General features: G+C 38.0%; 1 protein-coding gene across 1 annotated transcript in view; it reads right to left on the bottom strand.

Moving 5' to 3' along the window:
• LOC122083692 (kinesin-like protein KIN-4A) overlaps positions 1–6,285 on the bottom strand; it is a 31,914-nt gene extending 25,629 nt beyond the window's left edge. Inside the window, exon 1 of the mRNA XM_042651568.1 lies at positions 5,830–6,285. Coding sequence (XP_042507502.1) covers positions 5,830–5,955 — 126 coding nt within the window. The 5' untranslated portion in view covers positions 5,956–6,285. The remainder of the gene's footprint in view (positions 1–5,829) is intronic.
• Between the last annotated feature and the right edge of the window lie 8,761 nt (positions 6,286–15,046).

The raw sequence follows: 15,046 nt of genomic DNA, 5'->3' as shown, positions 1-15,046 counted from the left end.
CCCAAAAAAAAAACCCACCTTAGAAAATAAAGAGGTGGCTACGGAACATTTTAACTAAGGCTTAGTCGCAAACCATAGCACTTCTTTAACCTTCTTTAACCTTCAAATGATTTGTTTAACATGGAGGCATAACATGATCAGTGGGATTGTCATTACCAGAATTTCCAAGGTTAAATTCTATCTCTAGCCTCCATCAATTTTTATCCTACAGCTTCTTAATACAAATAGATTTTCAAATACAACACACGTGCAGCCTCTAAGCCTCCCAGTATCTCTTATGACAGACCTGTTGCCGCTAGATCAAGGGCATCAAAAGTTTACAAAGATTGAACCTCAGATAAAATTAAGTGTTCAAAAGGATGGAATGCCATCTCTTTTGAGATTCGAAATAAAATCCTTCATAATTGTGTTGTATGCCCAGACTCAAGCAGGAATAGGTATCTTTCTCTCTCTAGGGATCTTCCTCTTATTACTCACCCCCCCCCTTAATTTTATCATATCATCTTTGGTCTTTGTTTGTACATTCCCCCTTCTAGTATTTGTTTCGTGTACCCCCCCTGGTTTTTGTTGTATCCCCCCCTTGGTATTGTTTGTTTTTAGACACTTGTGTTAGGGTTCTCCCCTTTGAATTGCCATTGTGGCTTGTATTTTGTTTTTTCTTTCTTCTATTCTAATATATTATCTATTCACCAACCCCCCCCCCAAAAAAAATAGAAGTATAAGATTTTGAACAGTGTCAGTGATGTAGATCCATACTTTGGGCTAGCTTATCACAGGAGGTAGCCCAGCCCAAGAAGCCCCAATCGCCCCACTTAAATGTGAGCTTTAGTGATATTAAATAAGGGCCCATTGGGCCATCGACTCTCACTTATTTTATTAAGTTCTAATTTAAGTTAATAAGGCCCTTTGGGCCCATCGATTGTACTCAGCCTATTAGAGGCTCTTAGTTAATGACTCCATGTTGGAGTTCTAGTATAATCCTACTTGGAGTCCAACTCCTATTATGTAATGTCTAATCCTACTTGGAGTCTAACTCCTAGTTATGGTATGACTGCTAATCTGCCCTCTATATATAGAGGAGCTTATGTACTCTTATTTCTCAGATTTGAATAAAAAAAATTGCAGTCAATTGCTGAGAACAGCCGGGATAGCTGTGGGTGAGAAGCCCGGGCCGAGATAGCCACCCCTCCCCCACATTCCTTTGTCTCCTCTTTATTTTCTGTGAATTTACTTGCTGGGAGAAACCAGATCAGAGCTCAGATCTGTTATAGTCCCTTAAACCCAGAATCGATCAGCATTATCCCCTCCCTTTTGAAGACCAATCGATCTTCAATTCTGCCCTATCTTAGGTCTGATTCTGCAGGCCATACTGAGGACTGGTTCTACTCCCCAAAAGGGCCATTCGATCCTCTCTTGAAGTCCATCCGAAGCTGCTGGTTGCTGTCCCTGAAGTTCTTGGGTTGTTTTCTCTCTCCTATGTCAGATTTCAAGAAAGTATATATCTCTTAAACCAGCCGTCAGAACCTTATCAGCTTTGAGGGTTTTTGTACCCTTGGTGGGCCCTACCTGCGACCACAAGCACAGCTCAAATAGAGCTCTCCAAGTCCAGCCGCAGCTCTCTCTCTTGGACCCTGCACAGGTCACTTTCTCTCTCCTCTGGTTTGATTTCTTTTTCTGGTTTTTGGGAGGTGATTTGCTTGTACTTTGTGGGGTTATTTCTGGTTTGTGTTCTCTTGCTCTTCTAGTTTATTTCTGGTCATTGTAAAGTTAGTTTTAAAGTCTTGAGTTGTCTTGTTTGGGGTTATAATCTGTTGGAGGTAGTTTACTTGTAACCTTCTTCTACATTAGTCAGTCTAGGCACAAATTCCACCAGACTCCACCCGTAACTTTTTAAAGTTTCAAATATCTTTTAGGGACAGGCCAGTTTTAGTCAGACATAGATTAAAACTTCCAAAGGAGTTCTATAACTTCTCTGGTCACTGGTGCTAGGAAGACAAGTCCCAGCTGTACACAAAATAATTAAGAAATGAACGCAGCAGAGAAAAAATTTGTTAGGAGGAAAGAAACTGAGGTGAAACCTCCTTAAAGAGCTTCTTAGAGCCTCCCATGAGTTTTGGAGGAAGTTGTGGCTCCAAAACACAGATTTTCTTAATTGTCAAAATAACGATCTTCAAGACCCTTGCAAAAACACTAACCCAGTTCAAGGGGTTGAGAAACCAATTCATTTATTCCAACTAAAACGCTCAACTCTAATGCATACAATGACCTAAGTAACCCTAAATTCAACTTTACTACTAAAACTTTACAACTTAATGTCTGGCACCTCCTTAGTACCATGAAAGATAAGATGATGCAAAAAAGGGAAGAAACAGTCATCTAACACATTGCTGCCAGCTGCATGGCCAGCAGCCTTCAAGGCCACCAGCTATGCTCAGCCGGCAGCTGCTTGGCCGTTGCCCTCCGCAAGGCCGACGCCCCTCCGCCATGGCTGTCACCTCCGCTAGGCCAGCTGCCTGCTTGGTCGTGCCCCTCCGCCATGGCTGCCTTCTTTCTGGTGGTGCTCTGATTCTCGTCTTGGTGGCTTGGAAGATGATAATTGAGATAAGTTGGTTTAGGTTTGTGGAACCTACCTGGAATTGACTTGGTTGCCCTTCTGCGTTGTAATGGCTTCCTTGCTCTTGTCTATAAGTCCACGTGGGGTTTTGAGTTGTATTGGACATGTTAGTGTGTCCTTTGTTTCTTGCTGCCCATCTGGGCCTAAGATGTAGTCCTTAATGGGCTCTTGTTACCCTTTTCGAGGTTTTAAAATTTTCCCTTCGGGGCTGTATTTTCCCTCCCCCTTCTTTTAATGCATTTAATATTCAACCAAAAGGAAAAAACGCATTGCTCTTAAATATAGCATTTATTGGAAGGCAAAGGAAGGAACTACAAGCATAAGCAAGCAAGAGGAACCCCAAACAATTATCTTTTTAAATGGAGGGGAGCGTACATTAAAAAGGATAAATCTAAAAGAAAAAAGAAGGTCGAGAAGATAGTTCAGGCATGTGCAGAGAAGACTAATGACCCCACCAGTGGAGTGATATTTGCAAATTGGATCATAAGGGACAAGATAAAGCTTTAAACATTGTTGGTGAAGGTAGTGGAACCACAAAATACTTGAGGATTTACAATTTAATAACAGATATGACCTACAAAGAAGGGAAGGAAAATAGAATTCATGCAACCAAGCTAAGAAATTATGAGGCTTTGTTGAGTTGAGCTAATCTATACCCCTTTTCTTCTTCTTCTTCTTCTTCTTCCTTTTCTTTCATCTTTGTTTTTCTTCTCTTTTTTTTCTCAGCAACAAAGGTTGAATTGGTTTAAAATTAAATGGAGGTTCGGTACACTAAATCACAAAGGCAAAGTCATGTCTCCACTTGTTTCCTCTTAGCCCCAAATCTAGTATCATGTCATTTACCAACCTACAGACTTGCAAAACAAATTGTTCAACGATAGTTTGAGAGAAGTCTCAGAAATAGCTGAAAGAACTCTTAGATAATTGTTACACCCTTTTCTTGAACTAATCCTTAAGTCTTGATCTAACCTGTTTCACCACTCCAACCTTCCCCCCACCCTCCCCCCTTCTTTTTCTTCTGATAGGTCCAATAACTTCAACTTCAATCGTCAAATACCTGATTTGAAGTACCTAATACATTGATTCAAGTTACATATCACCGATCTGCCTCAAGTACCACATTAAGTACATATTCATGGAAGGCAGTCACCTAGTTGCCTGGCCTGCAAGGCACTAATAAAGCGGATCCTCTACAACTCAGTACTCAATAACTAGAATGCAAGCCCAACAGGGTAAAAGGAAAGAGTAACAAATAGTGTTTTCGGAAATTCACTCCTGAAAGACCACAACAGGCATGTCAAGGAAAATGATTTTCCTTTTGATCTGATTGGACCCATAGTTTTCTGCACACTGAGTTGCTGAGGATATGCACTCAAGATTGATAACCTAAGCATTTTGACAAAAGTAGGTAGCATTAATGAACTACAATGAAAACAGAACAGCTAGCGATGGTAAGAATACAGAAGATAATGATACAGATACAAATCGCGGAAGGTAGTGGGAACAGAGAATTTGTATGCTATTATTCTACCCATGTTTATGCACCTGTCCTGAGAAGGATGATGATATTAGTTAATGTTGGCTGTGGACTGAGAATTAAAAATATATTTGAGGAATAATAATGATGTCAACACTGGGTATCCTATCAGCACTAAGAAGGCTTGAATCTGACCGTAAATCATAAAACTGGTTCTAAGTAGCATGTAAGATTAGACCATCTCTTTTATCAAGGTTATGGATCACACAAAGGATTTGATTAAAATTTTGAGGCTTTGGGCCTCATCATTCTTTTTATCATCTGATTTGGCCATGCACTAGTCAGAATTAGTTCAGCAGCTTGTTATGTCAAAGTCAAAACTTCAGTTTACCAATCTCCGATTTCTGAACTTTAAGATGAATAAGAGGATCACAAATCACATGATTAATCATTAATTGTTATTCATCTAGCTCTAAAGTCAGAATGTCAATCCTGTGAAAATCATATTACAGTATTATGCATGTAAAGTAATCAAAATTATAAAACGAAAACACCGAAATAAAAAGAAAATAAATTTTCAGTATTCATGGTTTTCCCTTAATTTCAGCTTCCATGAATGGAAAACAGAAAAGTTTGCTTGCAGGGTTCGATGTCAAGAATAAAAGCATGTATTTGCACTGCATGGTCAAAAGCTAAGAGCATGAAGCAATTAGCTTCAGGAATTAAAAATATGGAAATATGATAACAACCCTTTGAAGTGTTGCAGATTTTTCTCTACACCAGTAACCTAATAGACATTATTGATGACAAGAAAGAATGATAGAAATAGTAATGAAAGGAAGGATTTGGCACAATTAAATTGGAAACGAAGAAGTAAGTTTCTGGCTAGGTAGTAAGTGCAATAGTGCCAACCTATAGGGAATAAAAAGAAAAAGGAAAGTACATTTAGTAGAGAAACCTTAATCCATCACACTCAGAAAACTCAATAGATAATACTGCAAGAATCAACCGGATAATCCGTTTCGTCTTTTGGACTGAAAGAAACAAAAACTGTGTCCAAGGAATTTCCCAAAAAGGAGCTGAACTTGAATAGAAAGGTGTAATTTATAAATCTCTGTAAATTAACAAAAGAAGCAATCCTGAACCCAGAGCAAATTACCAAGGATCCAGTAAAACAAGTAAGGGAAATCGGGTCTACCAAAGGAGAAAGACGGGAAATTTGGTTCAATCGTAGCCGGAGAATCAAACGTCGCACATGTGGCGAGAGCAACAGGTGGGTCAATTCAGGCCGAAACGTCCAAACACCACACTAGATCATAAAAGCAGATTTCCCAAGCAGAGGAAGAACAAGAGAAGAAGAAAAGGGAAAAAAAGAGAGGAGAGAAAAAGGAAACAACTCCTTTTCTAATGGTCGAGTAAGACAATTGCGGTCGTCAGTTTCTCATAAGAAGAAAGTAGTCTCACGATACAAGAAAGGAACCCAAAAAAAAAAAAAATCTCAGTAATCAAACTGCAACTAACCACAGATCCAGATCTCTCCAAACCGGTTTTCATCTTGTGAAGTGGGGGAAATGGGAGCATGAATCCGAGAGGAAAATGAACAAACCCAGACTGACCAGTGATTATCACTGACCACTGGCCATTTCAGTTTACAACCTGAGGATTAAAGTCTCCGTCTCTTCAACAACACTGTTGGCTCTATCTATCAACACAGTAAAGAAAGAGGGAATGTGAGTACCTGGGGCTTTCCGGGAACGACAGTGACACAGTCTTTGCATCCTTGAAGCCTTTCATCACCGATGAGCGGACGGATGTGAACAGCAACCTTTACACAGCAATCCTCAGCGCCTTCCATTGGTAGCATAGTGAGAGAAAGAGACAAGAGGAGGAAGAGAGAGAGAGAGAGAGAGAGAGAGAGAAGCAGAGAAATTGAGCGAAAATGAAAACCTGTTCTACCAGAAAACCACTCTCATTGTTTGGATACTAGAGATTTGGATGAAGAAAATGACCCAGCAACAGAAGAACAGAAAGAGAGAATTTTGACGAGAGAGAGAGAGAGAGTCACTAGTGACTAGTGCAGGGAAGGGAAGGGAAGAGAACAACAACCACTATCATTTTCCTTGCTCTTCACTGCACTACTTCGGTGCGGCTGGTACTACTGCTAACTGGTATAGCGGTATGTATGTAGTGTTACCTATACGACATTTAACTTTTTCCTCACACTTTCTCATATTACCCTCCAATCACTGGAAGCATTTAAGCAACAAGGTATGTACCATTTGTACATTCAAATGCCAACAAACCTCCACGGCTCCACCCATACTAATATACTATATTTATTAACAACTAACGAACAAGAGTACTCTACTTTCCCATTTATTACCATTTTTCACCTAACTCATCCCCCACTAGGGGGTCAATCGGTCGAGCAGGTCGGTCTCGGTCGGGCTTGACCACTTGAAAGCTTTACACCGTAAATACTGGTTTAAGTAAATGGATTTAGCTTTGGGGAGACACGATATGTTTTACAATCGGTCAGTCGATGTCAAGCTTTAATCAAGCTTCCTTAAATGGGTCTTAATGGGCCCTTAGCGGGGCTATGGACCTATTTAAGTCTAAAAGGGTAACGTGCATGCTTTAAAATTCTTTTCTTTAATTGGTTGAATGCCAAAAACTATGTGACGTAAATCTTTAATAAAAAAAAAGAAAAATGATATGAAATTATGGTTTTTCTCAGTAAACATCACTCTCCTCCCCTGAACTAAGGCGAAATATCAATTTGACCCACCATCTTTTCAAAAATATCACTCCCCTCCCCTATAAGAAAAAGTTGCTCTCTAACAGAACCAACCGTTAGATTTGGTTGTTAAGTCAAGTTAAATTTTTTTATAATCCCCAAAAGACCCTCCTAATTATGAAATGCCTAAGATACCCCTGATATTCAGCCCTCTTCTTCTTCCTCTTCCTCTTTCTGTGCCTACTGAACATTATCAGGCCCTGAGGGTGGAGTCCTGCTTATCGATTGATGGGAGGAGTGGGCTCCCTAGTTCGCCAACTTTTGAGTCGAAGAGGAAGAACGGAAGGAGGAGGCGTGAGATGTAAAGTTCTTCGTTCAATTACAAGAGGGATGAGTAGCTTCGTAGGATTTCAGGGAGAATGTTCTTGAACGGGGCTAACAAAATTGCTTCTCTGTTTACTCAACAGAGCAGGAAAGGAACCAACAAGGATACCATGATTGTTTGGGAGGTATTTTTCTCTTTACCATCTCAACATGGTAGTTTGTCATTCAATGAATTATTTTTCCCTTTTAAGTCATGGAGTTTGTTTGGGTTCTTCAATTTGTTGGGATTTACGGACCCGTTGAATAAAGAAACATTAAAATCTGTTCACAGTTTGTACCGAATTGGAGCTTCATAGCTTTTGGGTTATTTTCCCTTTTTATGGTTTTCACCTAAGAATTTGCTTCACATATTTTCCTTTTTTCACTTTTAAAGAAATAAAAGGAGGAACCAGATCTGGAAAAAACCCGAGAAGCAATAGGTGAAGTAGCGGTAACGGGAGAGGTTTTGGTGAGGATGGCTATTCCCAAGAGGAGGAAAAGAGCAAGTGTTCATCCCTTCTTAGATCGATTCGAGTTGTTCTTGTTTCAACGACAGAGAAAGAGGAAGAGGAAGAGATATCAGGGGTATCGTGGGTATTTCACAATTAGGAGGGTATTTTGGAGATTATAAAAAAAATTAACTTGACTTAACAACCAAATCTAACGGTTGGGGCTGTTAGATAACATCTTTTTCTTATAGGGGAGGGGAGTGATATTTTCGAAAAGGAGTGGATCAAGTTGATATTTTGCCTTAGTTCAAGGGGGGAGAATGATGTTTACCCAAAAAAAAAAAAAAGAGAGATTCTGACCATTACAATTTGCAAAACAAAGCTTAATTAAATCAAATCAAATCATACTACAAAGCATAAGGTAAGAAAGCTTAAAAAGTTTATTCTTAGTAATGGAAACGAGTCAATTCAAGCCTAACATATAAATGTGTCGGCTTGATCGGGCACCTGACAGGCTAACTACCTGCACCATGAATGAGCCCAACACGTTTATTAATTGGGCCGGTCTAGCTCAGGTCTTAAACATGTCGGGCTCGATCGGGCCTATCGGTGTAGGCTCAGAATTGACACCTTTATCCCCCCACCATTAGACACGGATCCTCTCCACCCAAGCCACCCGCGTTGGGTGCCCAACACACATTCAACGGTTGGGAGAACGTTGGGGTGTGTGTTCAGGTCCTCCCAATCATCGAATGCATGTTGGGCCTCCAGCATGGTTGAAGAGGATCTAAATTAAATGTTCCCAACCTTTGGATGTGCGTTGAGTGCCCAACATGGCTGGAGAGGATTTTGTTTCTTAATTTTCTTCTCCTGCTACGAAGGGGATCTAGCTCCTCTCCAGCACACTACATCCAATGCAGCATTCAACAACTAGGAGGACCTAGACACGCACTTCTAAGTTTTCCCAACCGTTGAATGCCGAATTGAACACCCAACATTTTGGAGAGGATTTTTCCCCTTGTATCCCTCGCAAAAAACAATTCAAGCCGGACCGGATATGGAAATCCATCCATTTGATGGATTGGGCTTCCACAGTATACCAAGCTGGCAGGAAGGTTTAACTTTGGCCGAAAGTAATAGCTTGCAACAATATTGGAATATTGGAATATTGGAGCTTACAAGTTGGGAAGGTACTACTACGGAGAGGGAGGAGGGGAAGGAGTATAATAAAAAGAGCACGTGGGTTTGGAATCTTATACGATACTTTTTTTTTTTTTTCGGTAAGGGGAAATCTTATACGATACGAGTCCCAGTAGTTAAGCGAGACAGAGAGGACTTATTTCAGGGCACGAGGTCGGTGATGATGATGATGTCAAGGCTCATCCCCCATAGAATATAGATACCTGCTTTCCCACACTCCTCTTCTTTCACTTTTCGGTTTTTTCGTTATTGGTCAGAGGTTAAGAGGGAACAGATTTGATTGGTTAGAATGTTATCCTTCGTGAATAATGTCATGATACAGGGTTGTTCTTCCCTTTAAATATAAAGAAAAAAAAGGTATTGGATGTAAGGAGAGAAACACAAAGGCCCCCAATGCTTTGGGAGAGTCTTTAAAGTCTCCCTATTAGAGGAAAAGTAGGTGAAGTTCAACTGTACAGCAAAAATCAAAGCCAGAAACGATGCCCATATGGAGTGAATTCTCCCTGGACTTTAGTTGCTTGTCTTCTCTCACCTTATCGTTTTCTTCCTGTTAATTCTTCCTTTTGTACTGCTTAGTTATATGTCTCTCAGGCTAATGTCTCTGATTCTATAGAAAAAAATATTGAAACTCTAACAAATCTTCCGTATCATGGTGGCTGGTGTAAAGACTATTGGTGGCATTTTAATTTGTGGGGCTTTCCCTTTTTATTTTTTATTTTTTGTGAACCCACATCATCTATACATATACAATGGGTGGAGAGTGAACCTGGGTCACCTATTTATACATGTACGATTAGATGATGATATCTACCATCATTCATCACATAGTCATACATATATGTATGGGTAGATGATCCAGACTTGTTGGGGGCAGCATTATCCTTGTAGGGCCTTGAACCATATCAGAACTGACCATGACTTAAAAATTTCACCAGACCTAGAGCAGCCACCAAAAGTTTGAACCGGGCCCTGGTCTGTGCTAATTTAGACATCCAATGTGGTCCCATGAAGGAAAAACTATTCTTATGCTATGGGAGAAGCCAAAGTAGTGAATTACTTAATATCAAGAGTACCATTTTTTTTTCTTTTTTTAAAAGTAATCAAAGAGGTGTTTTAAAACATTTCCATGGTCAAATCTGATTGGCCATATTACCCTCGTTGTGGTTGCTCAATTGGAGTCCAAATTTGCTGAACTTGTTTTCCATCTCATCATCTAATCATGATTAAACTTCGATTTAAAGAGAAAAAATTATATTATTAAAATGATCACAGAATTTCATAAGTAACCTAACTATCAAGAGATTCCTAATCTATCAAACAATCAACCTACTAATTCCTCAAGTACATGTCAAGAGGTTCCAAATCTATTATTTGATTTGATATAAGAAGATATGTTATTTGAATTAGTTTTGACCCAATCGACCTAAGATTAAACAACCTGTTGATAGGTTGGTCATGTATATTAGCTAGGCTCTGATTAACCTATTGAAATATGTTAGAAAATATTTAATCCAAACCATACATGATAACACATGTAATAAATGGATAAATGACTTGTCTAAATCATAGGCAAACACAAGGTTGATGGAGACAAACACAAGCACTGTGAACAACATTACAACCTTGAAAATCATTGAAGAAACTTAAAGAATCAACGGGGTTGAATGATGCCACCAATCAATCTCCTCAAGATTGTAAACGTCTTTCCCCTTATGGTGCAAAGTAGGTACTTACGAATTAACCTCCAAAATAAAACAGCTTTATAGGTTCCTCCAGAAGTCATTGCACTTGCTTACTTGGCCACGTCAGGACACTTCACTGTTGTGCTCAATAGGATATAACAAAACGGCAAATAAAGAAAATGAAGTTAAGATTGTCTTCCAAAATGTTAGAAAAAATGGGTAAAAAAAACTCAATCTTCGTATAGTAGAAAATAAAAACATCACTAAGAGTTGTCCTTAAGAGACATACCCAATCACTAGGTTTTTTCCACAAGACATGTTTATTGATCATTCAACCATATCTTTCAATAGTCACACCTATTGATCATTTAGATTTCTATTAGGAAAAGACACACCCTCTAACAAAACTTTTATAAAATAAAATAATATTTTGAATCTTTAATTTTTTTTTTCTTAAACCTTCTTAAAATTATAATAAATATTAATGTTTTGAAATCATTTTTGTTTGAGTGACAAATTTTCTTCTCTTTTTTTCTTTCTCTATCATAGGAGAAATGTAAAATACATTGTACCAATTAATGCCATGCCCCCACATGTTTGTATGTATCCAAGCCAGCTGGGCTGTGATATGTGGTAGAATGCAAGCTAAGCAAAACTGCCCCCTCCGCATACTACTCATCAACCCTCTCCCTTTCTTTTCATTTTTTTCTTTCTTCTTCTTCTTCTATTTGTTAAAAAGAAAGAAAAAGGAGGGTTGAGAAAAAGATAGCCCAAAAGAGATCTAAACCCCAACCTTCCTTTTCCTTACCTAACTCTCTCCATTCCTTGGATTCTCCCAATGTCTACCGTTAGCTCTGCTTGGATGCAAACCAAGTAACCACTCAACAGGGTCCCTACCTATATACATAAATTGTCCAATTATGTTTTCAAATATCCTAATCAATCTTCTCTATGTTTGTTTTTTTTCTTTTGATTGATGTAAGCTTATTAGTCCATAACTCTTTGTTTCGGTTGATATGAATTTATCTTACCTAACTAAAAACATATAAAAATAAAGAATCAAGAGTTGGAGAAAAATGATTATCAGTCGTTATGATTTTAACTACACACACCTTATTGAGGTCAAAGTAGTAACTGTTTCGACACATAACCCTTCTTTTATCTTTATAAGATTAGAAGCATATGTTGGGTTCCATGCGAATGTTGAAGTTATAATCCCATATTAGATGTGAGTAGCCCAATATAAAAACTTATAGATACTTAGGCACCGTTTGATAACGTTTCTGAAAACAGCAGAAATGACTTTTCACGTTTCCGAAAATAAAAACGGATTTTTTGGTGTTTGATAAACTTGTTTCTTGAAACATTTTTTACATACATAATATCACTAAAAAAACCAATAGTACATCGGATGCCAAAAAAGGAGAGATGTTTCGGTTGCCTCTTTTTAGGTTTAAATAGTTGAGAGATTTATCGGGCACAACATCCTTTTTTTTTTTTTTCTCTCAAATTCATTTCTAGAAATGACGCGAAACAAGTCCGACTTGTTTCGTCAAAGGACTTGTTTCGCCAAAATCGTTTCTAGAATTGTAAATAAGCATAAATTTTGATTTATGTTTCTAGAAATGGGTGAAACGAAACAACTTTATCAAACACTTTTTAGATTATTTCTCCATTTATAGAAACAAGAAAATACGGAAACGGTAGAAACAAAACATTGTCAAACGATGCCTTAGGCACCCTCTCTTTAACAACACAGAGCGATTGGTCATACTCTACCAAGAGATTTAGGTCAATATGAGGTTCAAGCCTGAAAATATTCAGAGCAATAAATATATATATATATATATATATAGAGAGAGAGAGAGAGAGAGAGAGAGAGAGAGAGAGAGAGAGGACATGCAAAAGGAGGCCAAGAGGCCAGTAAAGCTGAGCAATCAAATTAATTTACATTTGGAGGGTATGGTTTGTCATCTATATATGAGAATAATTAATAATTGAAATTGAACGGTCTTGTCATTATTTCTCCATTTCTAGAAACAAGAAAACACGAAAACAGTAGAAACAGAACATTGTCAAACGATGCCTTAGGCACCCTCTCCTTAACAACACAGATCGATTGGTCATACTCTACCAAGAGATTTAGGTCAATATGACGTTCAAGCCTGAAAATATTCAGAGCAATAAATAGAGAGAGAGAGAGAGAGAGAGAGAGAGAGAGAGAGAGAGAGGACGTGCAAAAGGAGGCCAAGAGGCCAGTAAAGCTGAGCAATCAAATTAATTTACATTTGGAGGGTATGGTTTGTCATCTATATATGAGAATAATTAATAATTGGAATTGTGCGGTCTTGTCATTATAAGATTCTGAACAATATAGACTTTGGGGTCCCCCCCCCCCAAAAGCCTTTATTAAGATTACAATAATTGAAGTCAAATGTTGGTATAATAAGAAAGGGTGTAGGGAGTGGGCTGTGATGAAAGTGTGGTGCATCATCCAATAACAAAGAACCTAGAAGAACAAATTAAGATTAGAGTTTCCCAAGGATCTTATTATGCTTCTAATTTGGAGATTAAATTTAAGGGCGCCAGATGAGACTAATTAAGCCAATATATTAGAAATGTCATAGGCGTTTAATAAAATTATTTTTTTCAAAAAAAAAAAAATGTTGTGCATTGGTAAGTAGTCCAATTTTGCACCGACTCACCTGTTCATGGGGCTGCTATTAAATTGGCTGTATGTCTGATCGAATCCTTCTAGGCTGCAACCATACTACATTTCTTTCTTTCTTTTTATTTTATTTTTATTTTTCTTTTTTTTATATGAATAAAAATATTTGAAAAAAAACAAAAAAAAAGAGGACAATACAGAAAGCCTCAACTGTTGCCCAAAGGCGAAGGCCTCGACAAAGAAAAATAAGATGGGGAGGTGGACAAACAACCAACAAGAAGGATAGAATAAAAAATAGGGGAATAGCAATACTAGGGTGAGAGAAATAAGAAGAAGATCCCAAGTCAAAGCCAGTTGCCTGTATCTAACAAAATTAGGGCAAACAATACGCATGTAAAGGATTTTGTTTTTTATTCTCAAAAGAAATATCGCTCTAAATTTGCTCTATAGGACGCGAGGAGGTAGTCCATGTCCTTTTATTTCTCTCCCACCAGATATGATGAATCATTACACTATTACACTGAAACCAATTTCCCAAGAGTATGACAAAAATACTTACTATTAAAAGCTTTTGAAATCCACCTCCATCTTATAAGAAATAAAATAAAATAAAAAATGATCCATTTACCTTTAATCATGACCAAAGGACCACGCTTATGTTCACTAATTATTACTGTAATATCAATACAACTAACATTCCACATTCAACATTGTCATTGACAAAGAGAAGATCACATACTGACATATCACATATCACATATGAGAGAAAAAAAATGAAATTAAATGTTAATTAAGCTGCAGCTTAACTAATTAAGTTTAATTTCCTATGTTCAATTTTTTTCCAATGGGGAGTTATAGATGTACTTTCTTTATTCTCATCTCCCCTTTTCCTTGGGCTTTCTACCCATGTGACCATCCTTATCACATGCTCCCACCTCCTTTATACATTCCATATTATTCCAACTTCTTTTCATCCACAGTTCCCCATCTTTCTGTCCCTCCTCATTCCATCAATGCCCCACACCCACAAGCTCCTACCTTTTATTAGGAATGATAATAAATTAATAATACAAATTTTCTATTATTAATTAAGTTGGCATCATTATGTTATCTTATATGAATGAATCTAAACTAATTCTCCCTAAAGCAGTGCTTTGGTTCATGAAAGTATATGAAACAGTCCATGGCTGCTGAGGATCTAATTATCTATCATTGTGGTCCTCTCTGTCATCCCAAAGCAATCCAATTGCTGCTCCTTACTTTTATTTTCCATCATATCTTGTTTTGGACTTCTCTACTCTCTCTCCCTTCTTCCAAGTTCTAATCTGAGCTGATCCAGACACAAGCAGGAGGAAGCTAGCTAGCTAGCTACCTCTTCTGTGACTACTTGCCATATGTGTCTTAATGTGAGAGATCATTTTGGCAAAAGTGTTTTGATTCTATATCCTTTGGTTCTGGAGATGGAAGAACCTTGCACAGGCTAGAATGCATGGGAGAATTAATAATGGCCATTCACTGTTAATAGTTGCATGTGAGGTAGGACCTAAGCATTAATAAGAGGAGCTCTCTCTTTTCTATGCACATTAGACTTTCTTTCTCCATCTAGCCTTCTTGACGCTCATTGTTCTTTTTTTTCAAGGGAAGCAAGCATTCATTGTCTTTTGAGCATTGTTGCCCTCGCCTCTTGATTCTTGACAGAAACACTATTAATTTAGGGGACCTCTGAAGTAGGGTTAGGAACCAATTAGATTTAGGCCCTCCAAATGACTAGGATAGCATTGAACACCTTAATTTTCTGTTAACCAGTAGACCAACCAATTCACAAACATTAAAAGCACCACCAGAGACATAATTTT

Source organism: Macadamia integrifolia, chromosome 7 (assembly GCF_013358625.1).
Source record: "Macadamia integrifolia cultivar HAES 741 chromosome 7, SCU_Mint_v3, whole genome shotgun sequence".
NCBI lineage: Eukaryota > Viridiplantae > Streptophyta > Magnoliopsida > Proteales > Proteaceae > Macadamia > Macadamia integrifolia.
The sequence above is the reverse complement of the archived record's forward strand: the minus strand, read 5'-3'. Positions and strand labels throughout refer to the sequence as shown.